Genomic DNA, 24,745 nt, shown 5'->3' on the forward strand with positions numbered 1-24,745 from the left:
ACAGCCTGGGGTGCTGGCTGAGAAGATGGTGTCCTTGGGAGTCCTAAGGAAGTTCAGAAGAAGAAAGGCATTTGGGGGGAAGGGAAGAGATACGGAATTCTGTTTCGGACAAGTTAAGTTTGAAATGCTTGAGGATGTCTCCATTTGGAGCTTCCCTATCAGCCTCTCAAAACTCAGCATGTCCGAAACAGAAGTCAGTATCTTTCCCCCTACACCTGGCCCTTCCCCAAATTTCCCTATTTTTATCGAGAGTACCACCATCCGTTTAGTCATTTAGTTCCCCAACCTAAGTGGTCCTCGACTTCCCACTCCCTCTCTCCTCTTCCACCGAATCTAAATCTTGTCTTTTTTGACTCTACAACCCCCCCTTTCCCTCTCAAGGCTATCATTTTAGCCAGGCTTTTAACCCCTCTTGCCTGGACGATTGCTGTAGCAATTCCCTCCCTCTCTAAGCTCCTTGCCCTCTCCACTACGTCCTCCGCACAGCTGTTAAATGATATTCCTTAACCCCCTTTCTGACTGTGTAGTTCCCTTGCCTGATGCCCTCGGTGCCATTAGCCATGGCCCGGGGCGCTAAGAGGGGTTAGATGTCCACGATCATTCAGCCAGTTTAAGTCGGAAAAGAGGGCGGCTCTCTCCGTCCAGCGTTTCCTCCTCTTTCCTAGAACCCCTAACTTCATGCAAAGGCCGGCTCGGGTTCCATCCATTTTCCGCGGGAGTCTCGGTGGCGCTCTCTTCCTCCCGGCTCAGCCGTACTTGCTCACGTTTCCCAGGTGGCCGGTCCCCAGAGGGATAGAGAGAGCAAGGTCTGATTGCGTGGGGAGGCGGCTTTCTCCCAGAATAACGACCGGCGCATAGTAGGTGCGTAAATGTTAGTTGCATTGAATCTCTGAGATGATTGTTTGTCTCGTCGGCTCTCAGTTCCCCGGGTAACAGACGGCATGCATCTTTGAACCCCTCTAAAGCGCTGGGCGCTGTGCTCAGTAAGGGCTGAGGAGGTGCGGGTCACCTCAGTCTTCTCTCTCTCAAGGTCCCTTCCACATCCCTGACGGCGTCAGCCTCCAGTGGAGGCCGTTAGAACACGCGGGCGCAAAGGGCTCCGCCAATCTGCCTCCCTGGTTTTATAGCAAAAGGAACGGAAACGCAGAGGCGGGAAATGACCAACCCAAGTTTGGAGTCCGAGCCCTCGGCCCAGTCCGGCTGCAAACTCACCGCTCTTCCCGTTACACCGCTCGGCCTCCGAACCTGGAACACCTGCCAAGGACAATGTCAAGGGCACCGCTCCTTCCCCGGGGGGGCCCCGGGACCTAGGGGCGCCCTTTCCCAGGCGCCCGCAGGGCAGCGCGGGGCTGGCCGCCACTCCGCCCCCGTTCCCACCCCGGGCGGAGGGCTCCGGGGAAAGCTAGGTGAGGGGGCGGGGACTGCAAGGGCGGGGGGAAACCCCTCCGGATCCCGAGCCGCCTGGACTTCAGGGCGGGGCTGGGCGCGCCGCTGCGGCTCCAGTCCGGACCGGGAGCCCAATCCCCGATCCTGGAGAAGATCCCGGGAGGGTCCCGGGCTCTCGGGCTGCAGCACGGGATTTCCCAGGATCCCGAGAGCCAGTTGCAGGGTCTCCATCCTCGAGAGGGGGCGCTGGATCCCGCGACTCGGGAGCTGCTTCCCCGGGAAGTTTCAAGTTTGAAAGGGCAGTTGGAGGGGCCGAGGCTTCCGGACGAGCCGCATCTGCGGGGCCCGAGCCGCCGCGGGCAGCATGGGGGACCCGCGGCAGGTGAGTGCGACCCGGGCGCTGACGGGAGGGGCGGGGACACCTGCGGGGGGCAGCAGGGGCCGGCCGGAGGGGCGACCGCCGAAGCCCGGAGGGGAGGAAGCAGGGTGACCTGCTGCGGAAGGAGGCCACCCGACAGGCACTGGGGGGTGTGCCTGGGGTGGGGTGGGCGGCAGAGAGGTCCCTCCCGCGGGCGGAGCGCGCGCGAATCTGCACTCCCCGGCCCCAGCCCCAGCTCCTGCGGACTCCCCGGCCCCTGCCCCAGCTCCTGCGGACTCCCCGGCCCCTGCCCCAGCTCCTGCGGACTCCCCGGCCCCTGCCCCAGCTCCTGCGGCTCCCCGGCCCCTGCCCCAGCTCCTGCGGACCCCCCGGCCCCTGCCCAGCTGCTGCGGACTCCCCGGCCCCTGCCCCAGCTCCTGCGGACTCCCCGGCCCCTGCCCCAGCTCCTGCGGACTCCCCGGCCCCTGCCCCAGCTGCTGCGGACTCCCCGGCCCCTGCCCCAGCTCCTGCGGACTCCCCGGCCCCTGCCCCAGCTCCTGCGGACTCCCCGGCCCCTGCCCCTCCTGGGCCTGGCCTGGCGGGCGCCCGCTCCGACCTGCTCTCCAAACCCCCACTGCTTCCACAGACGGTGGTTCTTTGCGTGCATCTCCGGGCTCTGAGTCCGTGAAGCGACGTTTAAGACCCTCTGCCCAGCCTTACGTTTCCCCCAGGAGGGCGGCCCCGAAGACTTTGGCCCAGATGTCTCTTCCAACCGTGGAGCCCCCGTGGAGCCCCGGGAGGGGCTGAGGGGACCCCTCCGCCGCAGGTGGCGGCCCACACACTCACTCCTGGGGCTTTCCCCAGGGCAGATGGGATGTAATGGAAAGACTCCAGATTGGGAGCCTGGAGACCCAGAGCTCCTTGAAGTAGAATTAGAATTTAGGGCTGGAAAGCTTCTGGAGGTGACTGGATGATTATTAAATTTAGATGGAGCAAGATGGGACCTCTACGGTCTAGTTCCCTTGCCCCATTTTACAGGGAAGAGCCTGAGCCTTGCCAACAAGTAGATCACACAAATAATGTTAGGCAAAAGTCAGGACAATGAGGGACAGATCTTGGGATCTTTTGATGTTAAATCTGGTTCTCTCTCTCTGCTCACTGCCCCACTACCTGTTACAGGACCATCTCTGCCTCTGATTGGCTCTGTGATCTGCTTATTTATTCTCTGGGGTCTCTCAGTCTCCCCATTCTTAAAACAGTGGAATTACTCCAGAATACTAATGGATCAATAAGGTCTCTCTCTCTCTAGGTCCAACAGACTGTCATACATGTCCAGGTTTAGGAAAACACAAAATATGGTAAAAATGGAGTGCATGAAGAGCCCCAAGCTAAAAAGAAGAGGGTATTAAATTGGGGGGCAGTTCCCAGCCCCTGCTAACATAGGGGATGAACTTGCCTAGGTTGTCCTTTCTCTGGGCACTGCTCAGCCTCTTCATCTCCCCTCACTAGGTTGGCTGGTTTGTTCCAAGGATAGCTTGTACACATTTTCCGATTTCCTGGCTGGGAACCTCCCTACCAGGGAGAGTGACTCAGGACCCTAGTGGCCAGGCCCCCCTCTCCATGGGATCTTTGTTTGCTCAGGAGCTTGGCCTAGGGCCCGGAGCGGGTGGAGGGTGAAGGATTTCCTGAGCCATTTGGGCCCCCACCCCTGTCTTAGGCCCCAGCCGGACTGGGAGGGGCAGACAAGAGGGCAGCTAGAGATCAATTGGGGCTTCTCCCCTCCCCCAGGCCAAGAAAATGGAGACTGGTGTGACCCCCAAGGTAACATAGAAGTTTGGAGGGATCCCCTGGGCGGGGTTCCTCTGGGCTGGTAGCTGAACTGGGTGAGGCCAGTTTCTGCTACTGGGAAGTATTTTATTTTTTTATTTTATTTTTTTTTTTTTTTAATTTAATAGCCTTTTATTTACAGGATATATACATGGGTAACTTTACAGCATTAACAATTGCCAAACCTCTTGTTCCAATTTTCACCTCTTACCCCCACCCCTCCCTAAATGGCAGGATGACCAGTAGATGTTAAATATATTAAAATATAACTTAGATACATAATAAGTATACATGACCAAAACATTATTTTGCTGTACAAAAAGAATCAGACTCTGAATTATTGTACAATTAGCTTGTGAAGGAAATCAAAAATGCAGGTGTGCATAAATATAGGGATTAGGAATTCAATGTAATGGTTTTAGTCATCCCCAGAGTTCTTTTTCTGGGTATAGCTGGTTCAGTTCATTACTGCTCCATTAGAAATGATTTGGTTGATCTTGTTGCTGAGGATGGCCTGATCCATCAGAACTGGTCATCATCTAGTATTGTTGTTGAAGTATATAATGATCTCCTGGTCCTGCTCATTTCACTCAGCATCAGTTCGTGTAAGTCTCTCCAGGCCTTTCTGAAATCATCCTGTTGGTCATTTCTTACAGAACAGTAATATTACTGGGAAGTATTTTAGCTTTGAAATTTGGCAGCCCCTAAATTTTTTTTCCTCTGAGCGAGTTAGTGAGACTAATCTTTACCCCACCTCTGGGTTCTTAACCAAAGAATTCTGCTCTTCTTAGTATCTAAGCCCTATCTGAAGATACTCCTCCTGCCTTGATGATGATATAATAGAAAGACTTCCTAGACTAGGAATCTAGATATCCAAGTTCTAGTGTTGCCTTTGTCATTAACTCGATGCATAACATCAGACAAGGTACTTACTTCATCCTTGGGATCTCAGTTTCCTCATATGAAAAATGAGAATAATCCCCCCCTCTCCTCCCTTCTTGGACAGAAATGGGAAATTACTTTGGAAAGTTTGAAAACATAACCTTTGAGGCCAGATAAGAAGGGGTTGTACTGGGGCACATATGTGAGGATTTTGAGCTAATATTTGGATTCCTTTGAAGAGAATAAGGGGGGAAAACAGATTGATTTAATGGTAGTTATTAGGTAGGACTTAGTGGATAAATGGTAGAAATGTCTTCCTGGGGGATCTTGGGAACTAGGGATTCCCCCCCCAAACTTTTTAAATGACTTGGATAAAATCCACCTGGAATGGGAGGAGAGAAGGAAGTGAAGGAACTGGACTGGTGACCTTTAAAGGAGATTTAGATGACATAAAAATCCTGATGGATGATGTTTGAATTTCATTCTATTGGGTGTGAATTCCAACCTGATGGTCTAAACACCATGGCCCTATGAGTCCAAGGCTGTAATCTGCATTTACTTCTGCCACTTAAGTTGAAAAATAGGAATTAGGAAGTTCAGGTTTCTCTTCTTGCCTAGGAACTAATTTAGGATCAGAGAGAAGACAGTTAGACCTATCTGTAAAAGGCTGTAAATAATATTGACCCTGGCTAATATCATCGTGATTGCCCAGAGTGACAGCAATGAGTGTCAGAGGCAGGACTCAGTCTTCTAACTCTGGGTTCACCCACATGTGGTTGACTTCAGTTGAGCTTGTCCTAGAGGGCCAATATGAAGCCAAGCTTTAATTTGTATGGATTTGCATAGAGACAGCATGCTGGCTGCCATGGGAAAGCAGAAGCCCAGAGTGGGGAAGCTCCGGTTCACTTTAGACATTGTTCAATTGCTATGTTCCTTGTCAAAAGATAATTAGCAAATAATAGGGAGATGCAGGAGCTTGTTCTTCCAGATGTCTTTTTGGCCAAAGGTTTCAGATTTGGTAGAGGAAAGAAAGTTTGACATCATTTTACCAAAGACCTTCCAGGACTTCTTTGAGGAGCTCCCTTGGATGAAAGACGCATCCCCGTGGCACTGGGGTCCCTCTATCACAAAGGCTCTTCCCCTTTTTGGAGTTATCCCCCCCTCGATTCTGGAGAAGCCTCGGGCCTTCCCATCTGACTTGTGCCTCCTTTTTCTCTTGCAGGGGACTTCCACAGTGCAGCTGTGCTCAGGTGAGAGCTTGTCAGACCCCAATTCCCAGCATCGGCTGGAAGGTGAAAAGGAGGTGATCCGAAAAGCCATTCAAAAAGAGCTGAAGATCAAAGAAGGTGCTGAAAATTTGCGCAAGGTCACCACTGCCCGTCGGGACCTGGGCCATGTGGACCAGCTTCTCCGTTCCTCCACCCGAAGACTGGAGCAGCTCCATTGGGACCTGCAGGAACTACATGCTCACATCTTGCTCCCTGACGAGGCCCAGAGCCCTGCTGGTGAGCCCTGACTGGACAAGGAGGATGGGTCTGGCTACTGGGGAAATTGGGGATCCAAGAAAAGAGTAAAGGCCAGGTCCTCATCCCTTTAGCCCATGAAAGCTACATGGGGACTGTATGGGGGAAGTTCTGGAGTATGGCCTGAAGGCTTTATCCCACATTCTAAGCATTCTTCCCTGTAGCTTAGTAACCTATTATGGAACCAATGTGGCCTTATGGGGAAAACTTTGTATCTGAAGTCAGAGGGTCTTGATTCCAATTATAGCTTTGTTACTTATTACTTCTATGTCTCTTTCCTCTTCTGTGACTCAGTTTCCCCTCTGAAAATGAAGAGATTGAAATAGATGATCTCTAAGAATGGTTCCTTCTAGTTCCAAATCTCTGATCCTATCCTCTTTTTTACCTCTAAATACCATGAGCCAATGTTCAGCAAAACTAAAATTGAAAACATTTCGGGTCCCTACTTCTGGGGTGTCCCTTTGTCCCGTAGGAGCTCAGTCTGATGGAGGATGATTATTCTCAACTCTCAGGTCCTTCTAGTGAAAGACTTCACCTTTATTGGATTATGCACCCTTTAGGCAGTCTAGGGAAACCTAATGGCTCCTTTCTCAAACTAATGTTCTTTTTTTTCCTAGTAAATTTATTTATTTTTAATACACGTTGCTTTATGAATCATGTTGGGAGAGAAAAATCAGAGCAAAAGGGAAAAACCATGGGGGAGATTAAAAAACAGACAAAAAAAGTGAACATATGTTGATTCAGTTTCCTTAGTTTTTTTTTTTTTTTTCTGGATACAGATGATACTTTCTGTCCAGAGTCTATTGGGATTGCTTTGAATTACTGAACCACTGAGAAGAACCAAGTCTTTCATAGTTGATCATCAAGCATTCCTGTTGTTATTGTGTACAATGTGTTCCTGGTTCTGCTTGTTTCGCTCAGCATCAGTTCATGTAAATCTTTTCAGGCCTTTCTAAAATTAGCTTGTTCATCATTTTTTATAGAACAGTAATATTCCCTTATCTTAATTACCACAACTTGTTCAGCCATTCCCCAATATTGGGCATCTACCCATTTTCCAATTTTTTGCTGCCATAAAAGAGCTGCTACAAATATTTTTGCACATGCATGTCCTTTTCCTTCCTTTAAGATTTCCTTGGGATTCAGACTCAGTAATTAGAATAATGTTCTTAAATACAACAAAACAAAATAAAAAAAAACACATAGGGTTAGAAAGAAAACATATTGAAATACAATTATTAAAATAGAAAACTAATAAACAAGTTCAGATTCCAGATTAAGAACCTCCCTTCTAGTTGTTACCTAATAAATGACTGAGCAGCATAGAGATACTGGGTTTTGTAATTCTTTAGTCTTGAGATCACCTGATTTCCCGGACATGACCATGTTTATTCTCTGCTGCCCTATGTGGCTATCTTATAGAACATGCCGAAGAGGCTGAGATGTATCTTAATGACCAGGGAGTTTCTAGGTTTGAGAAGAGGCCAAGTTTAGGAGATCTGTCCCCCACCTTCCACCCTAACCTTTTTCTACTCCTGCTGTTTTCTCCCCATCCTGAATTCTTGGACAAAGGTTCAGGAGAGAAAGGAGAAGGCCAGGATTTTGTTTTCTCCTATAAATTTCACAGCCTCTGAGCCTCACCCAAGGGAGGAAAAGCCAGTGACCAGACATCTGGAAGCTTTGAGAAAGCAGCTGCAGATAGAGCTGAAAGTGAAACAGGGAGCAGAGAACATGACTAACACCTATGCCAATGGCAGCCCAAAGGTGAGACCCTCATGACCTATTTTAGAGTTGGGCACAAGGATACTTAGAGCCTGGGCCTGGGGCATTCTCTCCTCAGCAAACGTGAGAGGAGGTTGGTAAACTGAGCATTTAATGTGGGAAAACTTCTTGTGTTCCTACAATAAATGCTAGGACACTCTGAGTAAAGACAATAACAATAAACATATATTAAGCACCTGTTGTATGTAGTGTACAGTGCTAATTACTGGGGAAGGGCCAAAATAAGATCCTGCCCTCAGGTACTTGCAGTCTGGTAGGGAGGTAAGATGCCATAGGTACCCATAATCCAAATTATTATAAAATAATTGAATGTATTAAATCCTACAAGAAGTGCTGAATTAGATCTGTAAAAGATTAAAAAATCATGGAGGAGAAGAACATTTGAGTTTGGTCCCTAAAAAATGGGCAGCACAATATGACAAATATGGAAATATGTTTAAAAGGATTGCACATATTTAATCTATATCAGATTGCTTGCTGTCTTGGTAAAGAGCGGAGAAAAGTTTGGAACACAAAGTCTTACAAAATGAATGTAATTGGAAAAATAAAATAGTATTGAGGGAAAAAAATGGGCAGAAATTCCATAGTGAAGGGGAATATATTCTAGGCATGGGAAACACTGAGCAAAAACACAATGATGTAAGAGATCAAAAAGTATTTAGGTGCCAGAGAATAGTCAGGCTTGGTTATCGCTTACTTGAGCACCAGGAAGGGAGTAACATGAGATAAAGTTGGGAAAGAAGGGTAGCAAAAGATTGAATGCCAGACATAGGACCTACAGCTTCCCTGAACTAGTGATAGGGAGAGGCTGAACATTCTTGAACAGAGAAATGATGTAATGAAATCTGTGGATAAGGCAAAGGAGATAGGAGATCCAGGGTTCCTGCCTCAGGAGGACCTACAGTGAGGAAAGAGTCATCACTTTTGGGGAGCCCAGGATGACAAGACAGATGTCGCTCTGGCCCACAAGAAGGCCTAGAAGAGATGCAGTCATATCCCTGGATAGCTCCTAGATTGAGGAGGGAGAGAAAACAATGGAACACGCTAAGTCTCAGTTAAAATCCCCCATCCTAAAGAAAGCCTCTTTCTAGTCTCCCTTAGTTATGATGCAGGGTTGATTATTTCCAGTTTATTCTCTAGATAACTTGATTGATTGTACATAATTTTTTGCTTGTCATCTCTCTGGCAGACTGTCAGCTCCCTGAGGGCAGGAAATGTTCCAGGACTTCCCCAAGACTTAGCACAGTGCCTGGCACTAGTAAATACTTAAATGTTAATTGGCTGATAGAAGAGTTTAAGAGATAATTATGGAGATAAAAATATTAATTTCATAGGGCTCTCCCACTGCTGTGCTTTTGCATAAGCTTTCCTCCATGCCCAAAATATCCTCCCTTTTCCTAATCTCCTCTCTTTTTTAACCAATTTTTTAAAATTAAAAAATGTTTATAATAGCTTTTTATTTTTCAAAATACATGCAAAGATATCAATATTCATCCTTGCAAAACATGTCTTCCATATTTTTCTTTTTCCCTCCCTCTTTCTTCCTTCCCTTAAACTGCAAGTAATCCAATATAGGTTAAACATATGCAGTTCTTCTAAATGTTTTTCAACATTTATCATGCTGCACAAGAAAAAAACATGTGTTCCAAATTTTCCTTTCTCCCTCTCTTTTCCCTTCCTTCCCTCGACTGCAAGTAATCCAATAAAGGTTAAACATGTGCAGTTCTTCTAAATGTATTTCAACATTTATCATTCTGCAAAAAAAGGAAAAATGAGAAAAAACAGGCAAGTAAACAACAACAACAAAAGTGAAAATACTATGCTCTGATCCACATTCAGTCTCTATGGCTCTCTCTGGAGTACATGGTTCTATCACAAATTTATTGGAATTGGCTTGAATCACCTCATTGTTGAGAAGAACCAAGTCCATCACAGCTGATCTTTGCATAATATTGTTGTTGCTGTATACAATGTTCTCTTGGTTCAATGTTCATTTCATTTATCATCAGTTCATTCAAGTCTCTCCAGCCCTTTTTCATCCTGCTGATCATTTCTTATAGAGCAATAATATTCTATGACATTTTTATACTATAACTTATTCAGCCATTCCCCAATTGATGGGCGTCCACTCAGTTTCCATTTAACCAGTTCTTTAGAGACAAAACTCAAATGCCACCTCCTCCATGAAACCTTTCTTGATCCTGTTGATTAGTTACACCCTATCCAATGGGTGTTCAGAGCTAATACAGATGAGGTATCTGAATCTTTTCTTCTGCAGGGGGATTTTTGAGTAGAGTTTGGAAGGGGGTCAGATTGGCTTGATAGAAAAGGTTGTGTTTGAAGGTCTGCTGTAGGTGTCATGGGTAGGTATTGGCTGAGGCATCTAATGGCCTGGTCCTCTCTGCTTCCCTTGAACCCACAGGAACGAAGACTGCTGTCAGCTGCTCAGCAAATGCTTCGAGACAGCAAAGTGAAAATCGAGCTTCTTCGAATGCAGATTGGGAAGCTGGGAGCCTGTGGGGAGGCTCTGGCGCTAGGTGAAGCACCTTGAGCCCCTGGGGCTGGGGAAGGGTCTGAGATCTGGAGTGGGGAGGTCTCCCATGGGGCTCTTCTTCCCCCTCCCACACTATTCCCCACCTGCTACCACATACATACTGTCCCAGGACCAGAACAGAGAAGGGAGCTCCGGGTTGGGGACCTTCGTCATCGGTTTCGCATTGAGACAGCTGTAGCAGAGGGTGCCAAGAATGTGGTGAAACTGCTGGGGGGCCGGAGGCTACAAGAACGTAAGACTCTGGCTGAGGTGAGATTGGAGACCAAGGTTGAAGATGGGGTTGGGGGGTATATCCACTGCCTGAGTGTCTCATTCATTCCTCTGAGAGGAGGTAGGCAGAACAGTAAGAGAAAAGAGAGGTCAGTTTAATGTCAAGAGGACCTGACTCTGCTACTTGCTCCCTGGATGACCTTGAGCCTTGGACTCAGTTTCCTCATTTGTAAAATTAAGGATGGGCTTGATAACTTCTAAGGCTTCATCTTGTTGTTCTGAATTACATGAGTTATTCTGCAACCTTGGGAACTAATTCAAATAGAGAATGTATTTTTTGCCCTTGCCACTTTTACCCTTTCTCTACCTTTACTTTCCTTTTCCTTTTCTTCTCCCCTCTCCCCCTCTCAGATTCTCCTGGTGTCTCTTCCTTTTTTCCCAGTCCCTAAATAGGACAATAAGGAAAGATCTTCTGAATGGACCACTCAGAAACCCTGAACTTTAAAGGGAGAGAATAGAGCAGGGCATTTGAGGGGACAATTCTGGTCTCTACCCTATCTCTATTTCTTCTCTTTGCCCTGAAGGCCCAGACTCGACTCCGAGAATCCTTGCAGAAGCTGGATCTCCTCCGTTTGGCTCTGGAACGGCTAATGACAGAACTTCCTCCAGCTCACCCCCTCCGAATCCTTGTGGCCCGAGAGCTACGAGAGGGCATGCCAGGGAGTCCCCCGCCCACTGGGTCTCTCATCAAACCCATAGCCCTCACAGGTAAGGATCCCCTTTACTCATTTTTAACCTTCACCCAGAGCATAGAGGAAGGTCTAGAGGCACTGTCCTCGATGCTCACTCTAGGCCACATGGCCCTCCGCCTGGCCTTAATGGTACAAAATTTAGGGCTGGGGAGGCTGAAGATGGTATTCCTGGTGGGTTTAGATTTCCTGGTATTCTTCAGGCTTAAGCTCTGCTTCCCTTCTCTTTCAAGTCCTACTTTTAAGAAGAGAGAACCTTGTATGGAGAGTCAGGAAGACTGACTCATTAGTCTTCTATGAAGTGGAAGTGGGTCATTTGATTTCTCTAAGCCTCTATTTATATGTTAAATACTATTACCAAACAAATAAAAATAAAAATAAAATAAAATAAAATACTATTACCAAATTCAACCTTGCCTCCCTTCCTGAGATATTGTGATGATCCAAAATATTAATGAAGGTGAAAAAAAAATACTTAGCAGTTTATTCTACAAGTCCAAGGTAGCTTTATTTATTGTACTGTTAATAATATTTTAATGATAATAGCAAAAGTTCCTCCTCTGCTTCCTTGTCTCTAGAGATATGCCAGAGGCCAAATGACCTCTATGATCCTACAGAGAGGAATCTTGCAATGACATTGAGTTGACCTGGATAGTAAGCTCTGACATTTTATAATTCTTTTCTAATATCCTCTCTTGTAAGGTCCTTGCCAGCTTTAAGATTCTTTGAGTCTGTGTTTTTTAATTCCCTTCTTGTCTTCTTTTGACTCCCTCATATCTGCCATCTCTTGCTTCTTCTGTTATATTTAACCTCTTCATGTCTTTATTTTCAACTTCTCCCTCTTGTATTTGAGTTGAAATGACCCCCTAAGGGGTCATTATCTTAGAGTTTCCAGAATCTAGGAAATGACAGAAAACAGTCTACTTCAAGAACCCCAGGGCATGGAAGAGTAGTCATTGAGAGTCCAATCTCAAAATCACCTGAAAGAGAAGGATGAAGTGCCTCTGAACTACAGAGGAAGAGGGAGACAGGAGCAGCCCTAGTTTCTCCTCCCCAGGCAAAGGGATATTTATATGATCCATGGGGTATCTTGTCACCAAGGACTTGAATCTCTTGGGTCCTTGCCTCTTTCTTGCTTATTTCTTAGAATTGGGGCTTTCTGACCCAAGTTAATAAATCAGTTAGCATTAATCAGTTAAATAATTTATTAACCATTTCTTAAGTGCCATAAATTACTTAGTTTTAAAATAAAATTTTATAGATAGCTTTCATTTTCACATCATCTAATATATTTCCCAATGTCCTTTCACCCATTCTTCCCAGAAAGCCATTGCAATAAAGAAAAGAAGTTCAACAAAATTGACATATTGAAGAAATCTGACATATGTATGGTGTTCCACAATCATGTTTTCGACTCCACTTCTACAAAGAAGCAAAGAGTAGCATCTTCTTATATCACATCTTTGGGATGAGATTAATCATTATAATTTCTAACCTTTCTCTTTTACTTTTTTTTTTTTTTAATTTTCTTGCCCTTTACACAGTTATAGTTGTCAAAAATAACATTTACTGGTTCTGCTCACTTTACCCAGCTTCAGTTCATGTTAACCTTCCAGTGCTGCTCTGCATTCTTCACATTCATTGTTTCTCATAGCTCAGTAATATTCCATTGCATTTAAGTATGAAAAAGTGGGTTAGCCATTGTCCAGATGTTGGTCAAACTTAGTTCCAGTTCTTTGATGTTTGTGGGACCTTTCTTTTTGTCAAATCAATCAGTATTTTCTGATGTCTTTCTGTGTAGTTTGAAGAAGTCATGATCTCTGCCTTAGAAGGGCAGATGCCCTGGTTGGAGAATAAGACATAATAGATAAAAATATCTTCTTGCATAAAGTTTTCCAGCCTGGAATGACCTTCTTTTTCTTCCTGATATTTTGTGGCTACAATGCTGGATTTATGTTGCAGAGTTAAGTATTGGAGCTGGGATGCAAATGTTGCCATACCTGACACCAACAGATTCTCAGTTTCCTCATCTCTACAACAGGAATAATAATATTTGCCCTCATGGTGCAGAGTTGTTGAGGAGAAAATACTTTGTATGCTTTAAAACATTGTATAAAGACAAGTTAGGGGTGGGAGAAAGTTATTTGACTTCTGTCTCCCAAGTCTCATCTTAAGGGCCAGCTCTTCCTTGAAGGTTAGAGGGTTAGAATGGTCAGAGATCTTTCCTTTCTGAATGTTTCCAGCATTTGCTATTTGTACCACTTGTTCTATACTTCACAGATCCTCCATAGTAGCATTATTCTTTTCTCTTCAACTTAGTGTCAGGTTCTTGGCCATATCTTCTTCTTCTGTGCCCCTTTAAGGCTTGGGATCAGAGTCAACAAGGTTGGATGTATTATTAGACCATAAGCTCATTGAGAGCATAGATTGTCTTTAATTTTTAAAGTTTCTCAATGTTTAACACAGTGCTTGGTAAGAGAAGTTCATGCATTCATTTTTATTAATAACTTAAGATAGAACAACTCCACATTTTAAATTCCCCAGGAGTGCTCCAATTTTAAGAAAAGAAATTCACCTTATTTATTTTTTATTTAATAGCCTTTTATTTACAGGTTATATGTATGGGTAACTTTACAGCATTGACAATTGCCAAACCTCTTGTTCCAATTTTTCCCCTCCTTCCCCTACCCCCCTCCCCTAGAGGGCAGGATGACCAGTAGATGTTAAATATTAAAATATAAATTAGATACACAATAAGTAAACATGACCAAACCGTTATTTTGCTGTACAAAAAGATTCGGACTCTGAAATATTGTATAATTTGCCTGTGAAGGAAATCAAAAATGCAGGTGGGCAAAAATATAGGGATTGGGAATTCAATTTAATGGTTTTTAGTCATCTCCCAGAATTCTTTCACTGGGCGTAGCTGGTTCAGTTTATTATTGCTCCATTGGAAATGATTTGGTTGATCTCATTGCTGAGGATGGCCAGGTCCATCAGAATTGGTCATCATATAGTATTGTTGATGAAGTATATAATGATCTCTTGGCCCTGCTTGTTTCACTCAGCATCAGTTCATGTAAGTCTCTCCAGGCCTAAAAGAAATATACTTTTGATAAAACTTAGCAAATATAGCCTTTATCGGATCATGAGTTTCATTTTTCAATTCAGAAAATAGTTACTATGAAAGTGGAGGTGATCAGTCAATCACTAATGAAAGCGGCCTTCATATATTTTTGAAAGGTGGTTATATGGAAGAGATTGGACTCTTTGTTTGGTCTTAGAGTAAGACCAGAAGCAACAAATAAGTTAAAGGAAGACAGATTTTGGCTTAAAATAAACATTTTTTTAATGATTCAGCTTCTGAATGCCTCCTTCTCAGGGACGTTATAGAATGGATTTCTGCTGTGGGAAGAGGTTATACTAGATGCCATTGAAGTTCCTTTCAGTCATGAAAACTGTCTGATGCTTTTGAATGGTTCAGATCTCCCAGGCTATAGGAGCTCAGGAGAGAGGCCCTCCAGGGCTGCTGTTCCCGCTTGGCCCTCTCCCAGCTGAGGGAGGGGGGAGGTAATAGAACAGCTTGGCAATGGTTGGCCTCTGAGTAGTGGTCATGACTTCCCACATTTTCTCTGATTTCCATGACTGCAGATATGGCTCCTTACTTCCTCTTTCCTTTTCTTTCTCCCTCCCTCTCTTATTAGTCTTACATAAAGGTAAGAGGAAGCCAGGAACCAAGTAGTCCTGCCTGAAGAATGTTTATTCTTTAAACCGTATTTCTCTGCTCAAAGTCTTTTGAGCTCAAGGATGATGGGAGAAATTAAATCTGAACCTGGCACTGTACCCCACAGGGACCCTGGAGGTTCGGCTCACAGGATGCCAGGAGTTGTTAGAAGTGGTTCCTGGCCGGTCCCGTGTGGCTACACTGGTGGGTAGCCCAGGAGAAAGTCGGCCAAGGGGCTGGGGCAAACAGCAGCGTGTTGAAGAACTGACCAGTAAGTTTGGGAAGTGACCAAGTGGGTCCTCTGGGGTAGGTAACCCTTCTCTCCCTGATATTTGCTCCTCTGGAGCTTTGTATATCTCTCCCCCAACCCATGGCTTAGTCTTGCCCATGGCAGGGGAGTCTCCATCCTCTCTGTGACCATCCGTCTCTCCCATACTCCACTTAACCTCTCCCTGCCTGCTGAGTTCCCCATCTCATTGGCCATGACCTCCACCAGAGGCTCCCTGCTTATTTACTTCCTGACACTCCTGCTGGTGTCCTTGGTACCCCATTTCCTGTTCTCACTGGCTCTAATCCTTACAGAGGAGGTTCTGGCAGTGCTGAAGGTGGATAACCATGTGGTGGGCCAGACAGGCTGGGGGCCTGTGAGTGCGCAGGCCTGGGACCAGACTTTTCTGATTCCTCTAGAGCGGGTAAGGCTGACACTGGCCCTGTCATCACTTAGTTGAGTGGAATTAACACTGAGTCAAAATTCTACCTCCTCACCCTTCCCCAGGATGGGTAAGGGCCCCTCTTGCCCCAAAACTTAACATGCCCCTCACGTCAGCTTCACTGGGAGTGAGCTGGGTTCCCAGGGCATTGAGAACCATCTACCCCAAATCAACTTCCATTGTAGTCTCGTGAATTGGAGATTGGGGTCCAGTGGAGAGATTGGCGGGAGCTTTGTGGTGTAGCTTTCTTGAAACTGGAGGATTTTCTGGACAATGCACGCCATACACTGTCCTTGGCATTGGAGCCTCAGGGCCAGCTCTTTGTGGAGGTAATGCAGTTCCCTCTTCTGTCCATGGGCAAGAAATATCCTTGAAAGTCATTCTGATAGAGGTTATAGGGTAGGAGTTGTTGGAAAAACTATTCATAAATGGGAAAGGTTCACATGGCCCACCCTGTACCCCCAAACTCTTGAGGAATGACCCTAGGCCATCTTCTCTCTGGCTCTGATTTTAGAGCTGGGTTCGGGTCTGAGCTTGATGATCAACCTGTTATGGAACTTGGGCTATATCTTTTGGAAACTGATGTTGGACTCCTGGCAAAGTGAATAGAGCACTAGATTCATGAGCAGAAAATAATGGTCACAATCCCAGCTCTATTTCCTAATCCCAGGGGACCTTAGGGGAGTCATTTAGCTTTTCTAGGCCTCAGTTTCTGAATCTGAAAATAAAGGTGTTAGAATAAATATTCAAAAACCCTTTGAGTTTTAGGAAGATAAATTTTAAAAAATGAAAAAGAGATGGGAAAAAATGGACAGATAGTTCTTGATTGAGAGCTGCTTACACAGAGAAACTACTATGTACGTTTGTAACCCCTATGGCTTCTCTCTCCATGCTGCCCTTAGGTGATGTTCTGTGACCCTGTTATCGAAAGGAGGCCACGGCTTCAGAGGCAGAAGTGCATTTTTTCCAAACACCGTGGTGAGGAATCTGGTGAAGCTGGGGAGGAGCTGCCAGAGTAAAGGGGGGAAGAAAGGGCTCAGCTGACCCGGCTTTATTTCTTTCAGGTCAAGACTTCCTCCGGGCCTCACAGATGAATATCAGCATGGCTGCTTGGGGCAGACTGGTCATGAGCCTGCTACCTCCTTGCAGCTCCCTGAGTACTCTCAGTCCTCCTGGGGGGCGGCCTTCCCCAAATCCCCCACATGACTCCCCTGGCTCCTCCTCCCCCAGGTAGGTTTAGTGGAGTTGGAGGGGAAAAAAAGGCTTTTGTTGTTCATTCAAGGTCAGAATCATCAAGTCTTTATGCCCCATGAGCTTTGCTATTTCATCAAGCTAAAGATTCATAGTGTGGAGGACAGAGTACTGGATTTGGAGTCAGAAGACTTGTATTCCAATCCTGTTTCTGCCACTTAGTTACTGTGTGAACTTGAGCATTTAATATCTCTGGGCCTGTTTCCTTACCAGTACAAAGAGGTGGTTGATGAGAGATGACCCTTCAAGTTCTAAAATGCCATGCTCTCATGGAAGCCTTATCTCCATGCTCCCTTTTCCCCATAGTTCCTTCCCTCTGACAAAGCCTCTGGTTGAAGAGGTCCCGCCACAGAAAACTGGAATGGGAGAGCAGCTGCCACCAAAGCCCCCACGTCTCCACCTGCCCCTGGATTCAGCATCTGTGGGATCACCGGTAAGGAGCCCATGAGGTGGCAGATGAGGGGCAGGGCTGTGCATTTTCTTCCTCCTTCGCAACCTGGGATATAGAGAGCCATAATGGTGTCTGAGAGGGGAAGCCAGTTTTGTTTTGAGAGCTCTTCCCAACCCCTTTTCCTTACAGTGTACCAAACGTCCCCATATGGAATACCGGAACAGTCTGAGACAGGGTTCGTGTACCACTCCCAGCAGGTAACCACCACTAAAGATCAGAACAGGAATAGCATTCAGAATGACAATAACTCAATTACCTAGAGAATGCCTGTGTGCTAGGGTTGTGGGGGGATGGGAGATAAGGCAGAAGTGGAGAGGCTAGAGGCAGGGATCTGGATGTTCCACCCCAGCCTCCGCTGTTGCTTCTTTGCCCTTAGCTAGGCTTTCATCAGTGGAGGTACAAGATTTAGGTAGTAAGAGAAATCAGGACCCAAGAGGTTGAATATAGTGCTCCGGTGGGTATTTTTTCCTTTATTCTGCAGGCTCTCCTTCCCCTTCCTCTAGCACCCACCCTTCTTCCTTCTTGTAGGAAACCTCCCAGGTTCCAGGACTTCTGTTGTGTTGCTGTGCTGGGCCGTGGTCATTTTGGGAAGGTATGATAGGACCTCAGAGAGGTCTCAGGTCACAGAGGACTTCCCTTTTGTGTATGGGAAAAAAAGGGTGGCAGAAGGGGAGGATTTAGATGGGAAAGGATCCATTCTCTAGAGAAGGGGATAGGATTTGACAAATGCAGATACTCAGGATGCCAATGGATTATTCTCACTGGATAGCATAGGAAGCTCCTTCTTAGTTCCACCCTTTTCTCTGAATCCCAGCCTGTCTCTGGGTTCCAGGTTCTCCTTGCTCAATATAAGAAGACTGGGACATTCTATGCAATCAAGGTGCTGAAGAAACAGGATGTTTTGAGCCGGGATGAGCTGGAGAGGTGAATGGATGGGAGCACCTTTATCCTGAGGGGTGGCTATAGTAACCAGGGCTGTCTCCAAGGCAAACAGATGGGGAGGGGGATGACAGTTGGCCCCAGATCAAGAATACCCTTTGGAACTGGCCTCCTACCCCATGCTTTGATGCCTATACCCCATATCCCTGTTTGCAGCTTATACTGTGAGAAGCGGATCCTGGAGATGGTGGGCCATTCTGGCCACCCCTTCCTGCTTTCTCTGTTGGTGTGCTTCCAGACTTCCAGCCATTTTTGTTTTGTGACTGAGTTTGTGCCTGGAGGTGACCTGATGATGCGAATCCATGCTGATGTCTTTCCGGAGCCCCAAGCTCGGTGGGCATTCTTCTCTTCCCCTCTTTTGTTCCCCCACACTGCTCCCTATCTCTCTTTTCTCTAACTGCCTGGTGAGCAACATGCCTTTTCCTCTGGGCTCCTCAACCTAAGGCCAGTTGTTGGTTCATATAAATTTTCATTCAATGCAACTAAGACTTAAGTTTAAGATACTGTGCTGGGTTTGGGGGATTCAAAAATGCAAATTGTTCTATAGTCACTATCCTCAGTTCAGTTTATTACTATCCATAGGCACAAATAGACATCTTGATGATGCAGCAAATGAAGTGCTGGGCCTAAATCAGGAAGACCTGAATTCAAATCTGACCTCACTTAGTAATGGCACCCCTACCTCATAAGGTTTTGAGGTTTAGAAGAGGTGCCATGATGAAGAAAAAGCACTGTATAAATGCTACTACCAAGCATAAGATGAGGTAGTGATAGCAGAGGAGAGATGCAAAATGTTTCAGTCAAATGGCTACTTTTGGCTGTGGAGCTCTAGGCAAACTTGATAGAAAAGGTGGCACCTAAGCTAATCACCATGAAGAGAATTTCAACAAGACTTTGGGGCCATGAGTGCAGAGGGTTTTTGAGAATAAAATCCCTCCTTTATTTGTCCCTCATGTTCTAAGGGTCCCTTCTCATTTGCCCTGTCTCTGGCTTATTGATCCCTGTGTGTCCTAGGTCATGCATTCTCATCTTAAAGACTTTTTCTAGGGTTCTTTTCAGGTCTCCTAAATGCCATTGCTATGATCTCTCTTCAGGTTCTATCTGGCTTGTGTAGTCCTAGGCCTGCAGTTTCTGCATGAGAAGAAAATTGTTTACAGGTAAATCCTCAGGTTGTTGAAGAAAGGGAGTCTGCGACACCCTTCTGCTTCAAGTCTGAGCTTCTTCATTGGGAGATATCCTGGCTGGGGGTTGAAGAAGACCCTTGCCTTTCTAGCTCTTGCCAAGTGAAGACCGTTAATTCAGAGCTGATTAGTTGAGGTCTCTTGAGACCCAATCTTCTTAAGTTTCTTCTGTTGCCTTACTTCCATTTTTCCCTTTGGTCATCAGGGACTTGAAACTGGATAATCTCCTCCTGAATGCCAAAGGTTTTCTCAAGATTGCTGACTTTGGGCTGTGTAAGGAAGGTGAGCTTAGTTTGGGGGCAAAGGTTGAAATCCAGCAATCCTCACTACAGGCTTCTTGGTACCTTGCTTTCAGGGTTAGGATAAATCATCATGTAACTTCCAAATGTCAATTCTAAGTGATCGTTTCTTGGTTCAGATTTCTCTTTAGATGAGCTCAGACTCAGTTTAGCTCTACTTGGGAAGAATTGTCTTTCTGTTTATTATTTACTGGGGCTATATGTGTATTCTTTAAAGGATTCTGAGGCAAGAATTTACTTACATAGAGTAGAGAAACTTTGGTGTGAAATGACTCTCCCCGGGTTCCCCCCGACCCCCAACTGCCCTGGTTTATATATCGGAAATTAAGAATTTAGGCGCTTATGTATATGTTGAGCTCCACTTCTTTGACCCACTGCTCTGATATGTTGGCCTTGCAGGAATGGGCTTTGGAGACCGTACCAGCACATTCTGCGGGACTCCAGAGTTCCTGGCACCTGAGGTGCTGATAGATGAATCATACACACGAGCAGTAGACTGGTGGGGGCTGGGTGTGCTGCTTTATGAGATGCTTGTGGGCGAGGTAAGTCCACTCTTTCCTGTCCTGCCAGAGCACCTTTCTACTGAGGCATGAAGCCAGGCAGGAGGGACTTGATAGGAACTAACTCCCCTCACCTGAAATGCTTGTCTTCACAGTGCCCATTCCCTGGGGACACAGAGGAGGAGGTATTTGACTGCATCGTCAATGAAGAAGCTCCCTATCCCCATTTCTTGTCTGTGGAGGCACTTGCACTCATTCAGAAGGTGGGCACCCAGGCAGGCAGGATGCTGTACCAGGACCCTTGGTGCAGAGCAACTTGCCCCTCTCTTCCATCAACCCCTAGTCATTAAGATCCTACTTCTGTCTAGTAGCTATTGTGATTAAGGAGAAGAGGCCTGGGGCTGCCTAAAGTGAGTCTTGTCTCCTTTGCCTTCCTAGTTACTCCAGAAGCGTCCCGAGAAGCGTTTGGGGGCAGGCCGACAGGATGCAGAGGAAATAAAAGTCCATCCTTTCTTCAGGGTAAGATGGTGGTGCCTCCAGGAGGGTATGTGTACATAATCCTTGTGGATTGGTGCCTTGCTTTGGGAATGAGTACTCCTGGGTCAGTTATGAAAGGGAGAGCAATTGGGTTTGGTCAGTAGAAAGGGAACTGTACCTGGGAGCAGATGCCTTTAACCTCTCTTCTGTTTCTCTCCCTGCCCCAACCTCAGTCAACAGATTGGGAGGCTCTGCTTTCTTGCCGTGTTCAGCCTCCCTATGTGCCGCTGCTTCATGGACCTGCTGACCTACGCCACTTTGACCAAGAGTTTACTGTGCTGCCCCCAGCCCTGACACCTCCTGATCCCCGCTGTCCACTCAGTTCCCGACAACAGGCTGCTTTTCGAGGCTTCGACTTTGTTTCAGACAGGTTCCTGGAGGTCTGAGCCATCAGAGAAGGGGGCAGCCTTGAATAGTATGCCATTCCCTTTCTTCTTTACCCGGCTGGGTTTACAAAGCCAGCCTGGGGACAGAAGAAAGCTTGGTAGGCCTTCTATATATACCCCTCGTAGATTCTTTTCTCCTCAGTGGGCAGACCCCATCTTCCACTCACCTTGAAGCTTTAGGAATTATTTCTCACAATTTTTGCACTCTTTCCTCCCTCTGAAGCTATTGGCCATCATCAACCCCAGGGAAGGGAATGATCTCCCTTATTTATGAATCCTATTCTGGTCCCAATTAATTCCCCTTGGTTCCCTTGCAGACAAGCAGGGAAGGTTGAGGAAGAGGCTTCTCTAGTGGTTATAGGCCCTTCCCAGGTTAGGTCTAGACTGGGAAAGGATGAGAGGAGGATGTGGAAGTTGGGGAGTGAGCTGGTGACAGCAGCTGGAGCCAAGGCTGGTCAGCAGCCAGGATTTATTGAACATATCTGTACAAAGCACACACCCCCTGAAGGGTCACAGTGGAAAGCAGGGTGCACTGGTGTTTTTTTTTCCCCCCCTCAAACAAGCTACCTGCTTTTTGGATTATTAAATTTGTAAACTGCAGAACCCTAGGGGAACTGGTTTGAATTGGGAAGGCCAGGGATGCCGAGGGGAAGGAAGGAAAAATATAAAAGTTCTGAGGCTACATTGGGAACTAAAATTCAAAGGTCTTTATGCTAAACAAGAGTTCCCATGTAAACAGACTGGGTAGGTGTGGGGGTGCCTCAGTTCCTCTTTTCTCCTTCCCTGGGCCTTGAGCCAGCCGAGGCCTCCTTGACACTACCTCTGTGACCGTTTCCAGTTTGCCCTAAAAAGCCCTACTGTCTTAAGTCCCTAGTCCTGACCCAACTGAATATGCCTCTGGGATGAAACTTCTGTCTCCTGAGGGGGCATTGTTCTGCAGTGGTTTCCCAGGAGGCCAGCAACCTGCCACAGGAATGGAGAATGGGAAAGAATCCAGGGTTTAGGCACAAATGGGTCAAGGGTAGCAAACAGGTGACCTTCTTTTCTAGAACCTTATGGGGATAGAAATGACAAGATGGAATAAAATCTAAGTGGAACTTTGACAGGCACATGTTAGTCTGAATGCCAGCCACCAGAGCTTGCCTTCTACTGTCCCCTTCTCCTAGAGGCCCTACACAGCCTCACCCTCTTCCTCTTGGGCATAGAGTACCTCCCAGGGCACTGCCCCATAGCCACAGAAGAATCGAGCCAGGTTTCGAGCAAGGCCACGGTCAAAGGGGCTGTCGGATCGGTGGCGGAGGTAGGCGATTCGATGTGGGGAGATAAACTCCCATGTGGTCATATCACTGGCCACCAGGTAGAGATGAGAGGCCAGAAGCAGTGTCACCACAGTTGAAAAGATGCCCAGCAGCAAAAAGGTAGCAAAAAGGAGACCGTTGTGTTGCAACCAGCTCTGCCAGGGCTCTTGGAAATGGAGGCCAGACCTGCAGGGGGCAGGGTGGAAGGAGGAGCATTGGGGAACAACTCTCAGTTGAACTAAAAAGATCCTTCAGAGAGGAAACACACACCTATTCTTCATATGGACTGGACTATCCCTAGGATCTAGAAAGCTATGGGTACATATTAATTCTTGATAACTCCACACTGTAGGGCTGTCCTAGACCCTATCCCTCCTGAAGTGTTTCTGGGCAAGGAGGCAGGGCAAATCTCCAAGTTAGGGACGAGGGTACGTACCAGGCCAGGTGCAAGCCCCACAGGAGCACCACCAGCTGAACTGCCAAGTAGGCCAAGAAGAGGGGGTGGTTGCGCTCCCCCACACAGTTTTCAATCCAAGGGCAATGGTGGTCAAAACGACGGACACAGCGTTTGCAGGAGCGGCAGTGTTTGGAACGAAGGGGCTGCTGTGGGGTTGGGAAGGGGATTATGACAGCCTGTTAGTACGGGAGCAGGGATGAATGTTCACTTTTGAAGCTAGGGATACTAGGGCTATTAAGGGGAATGGAAGAGCTCCCAATGGGAAAGAGGAGAAATAATGCGGGCAAAAAAATGTCAACAAGGCTATCACTAGCTAGTCCTGAGGGCAGCTTGTTAGATTTGAGTGGCTGCTGGGATTACAAAGACTAGAAGAGGTGTAAGACTAGGAACACTTCTTGGAGGAAGTAAAACTGGCAGAGTTTGGAAAGCTTCTGGGGGAAGATCACAATCTAGACAGGACAAGCAGGAGTAGGGAGGAGGAGGGGACTTGAGTGGCCCCCTCAGCTTTTCCCTCGATTCCACAAGCTCCTGGCTCTGAGGGAGGTCAAAAAGCCCCTTCGGGCAAAGAGACCGTTCTGCCTCCGATGTCCCTTCTGGTCTCAGTCCCCTGGTGTCTCCTTCACCAACCTGTAGCAAACAGTAGCCACAGCGCCGGAGCCGGAGTGTCCTCGAAGGGATCATCGCTGTCTGCTCCTCCTTAGGTTCTTTCTGGGTGAGAAGTCAGAGAGGAACAGAAGCTGTCGCCTAGTGGGGGCTTCAGACCCCCGAAGTTTGGGAACAGTCCACACATAAACAAAACATGGGGAGTGGAAATCTGGGCTCTGGTTTCAGCTCTGCTCCCTCCCTGTGACACTGGGGACACCCACGGGAGCATGTCGAGGAAAACCTCTCCTGTCCCACATTTCCAGGGGAGCGGGGGTTACCTGGAGCTGGCTCAATGGGGGCTCCAGATCAGGCCCCACGTAGCCAGGGTCCATGAGAGAAACGGCCAGGTAGAGCAGCAGTGAGCAGAGCACCAGCAGGATGAAGAGCAAGGGCTGCAGCAGTTCCCCTCGGGCTTCCTGCTGCTTCAGCTCTGGAGGCGGGGGAAGACAAAGACCCACAAACACCGGGATAGGTGGGGGGGAGACCGGCCCCAAGCAGCTGGCGGGAGGGAGAGGCCGGGAGATGCTCGGGAAGGGAAGCCGAGTCCCGCAGGCAGCGGCAGAAAGAAATGACGGCGAGGAGACAAGACGACCCCGGGCGGCCGGGGTCCCGGGAGAGCGGGCGCCGGGCCAGCAGCGGCTGAGGCCGGGACCTGCGCGTGCTGGGGCGCTGGCACCCACCAGATGCGGGTTCTCAGGGATGGGGTGGGGAAGGGATGTCCAGATTGGGGGCGGTTCCCACGGGAGTCTGGCAGCTATCGGGTGGGGCCCCAGGCTCACCTGTCTCGTGCAGGAAAAGCACCAGCGTGATTCCCCAGGTCAGCACCGTGTGCCCGGTTCGTACCAGGACCCCGGGGCTGAGGAGCGCCCGCGGCCCCATCGCCTCGGCCCCCGGGCCCCGCCCCCCACCCGACCCAACCGTAAACCCGGAAGAGGCGGTCGAACGCGCCTCGGCGCTTGGAGATTAGAGGAGCCGGGACAGGAAGGCGGGAATTATAGGAAGCGCCTGGAGCGAGGATTGGCTGAGGGCCGGAGAGGCGGGACTCCACGAGCAGACAGGTGCAGGGGAGGCCGGGGGCGGAGCCGGGCTGAGCGCT

At 47.4% G+C, this 24,745-nt stretch overlaps 2 protein-coding genes across 2 annotated transcripts; one reads left to right on the forward strand and one right to left on the reverse strand.

Annotated features, from left to right (window-relative positions):
* Positions 1 to 954: 954 nt before the first annotated feature.
* On the forward strand, positions 955 to 22,320 carry PKN3 (protein kinase N3). Its single transcript, XM_031954756.1, has 22 exons — positions 955 to 1,768; positions 5,676 to 5,958; positions 7,604 to 7,740; positions 10,181 to 10,295; positions 10,422 to 10,561; positions 11,107 to 11,290; positions 15,123 to 15,266; positions 15,578 to 15,687; positions 15,891 to 16,034; positions 16,608 to 16,683; positions 16,770 to 16,935; positions 17,263 to 17,389; positions 17,537 to 17,604; positions 17,936 to 17,999; positions 18,240 to 18,331; positions 18,503 to 18,679; positions 19,441 to 19,503; positions 19,733 to 19,809; positions 20,226 to 20,368; positions 20,482 to 20,589; positions 20,765 to 20,845; positions 21,037 to 22,320. The coding sequence occupies exons 1-22, from the start codon at positions 1,751 to 1,753 to the stop codon at positions 21,247 to 21,249; spliced, it is 2,730 nt and encodes a 909-aa protein (XP_031810616.1). The 5' UTR covers positions 955 to 1,750; the 3' UTR covers positions 21,250 to 22,320.
* ZDHHC12 (zinc finger DHHC-type palmitoyltransferase 12) lies at positions 21,702 to 24,605 on the reverse strand. The gene is made up of 5 exons (XM_003757323.3): positions 24,429 to 24,605; positions 23,928 to 24,079; positions 23,632 to 23,712; positions 22,984 to 23,150; positions 21,702 to 22,733 (listed from the first exon to the last, which is right to left on the reverse strand). Exons 1-5 carry the CDS (start codon positions 24,526 to 24,528, stop codon positions 22,421 to 22,423), a joined length of 813 nt encoding a protein of 270 aa, XP_003757371.1. The 5' UTR covers positions 24,529 to 24,605; the 3' UTR covers positions 21,702 to 22,420.
* Positions 24,606 to 24,745: the final 140 nt, after the last annotated feature.

Source organism: Sarcophilus harrisii, chromosome 2 (genome assembly GCF_902635505.1).
Source record: "Sarcophilus harrisii chromosome 2, mSarHar1.11, whole genome shotgun sequence".
Lineage (NCBI taxonomy): Eukaryota > Metazoa > Chordata > Mammalia > Dasyuromorphia > Dasyuridae > Sarcophilus > Sarcophilus harrisii.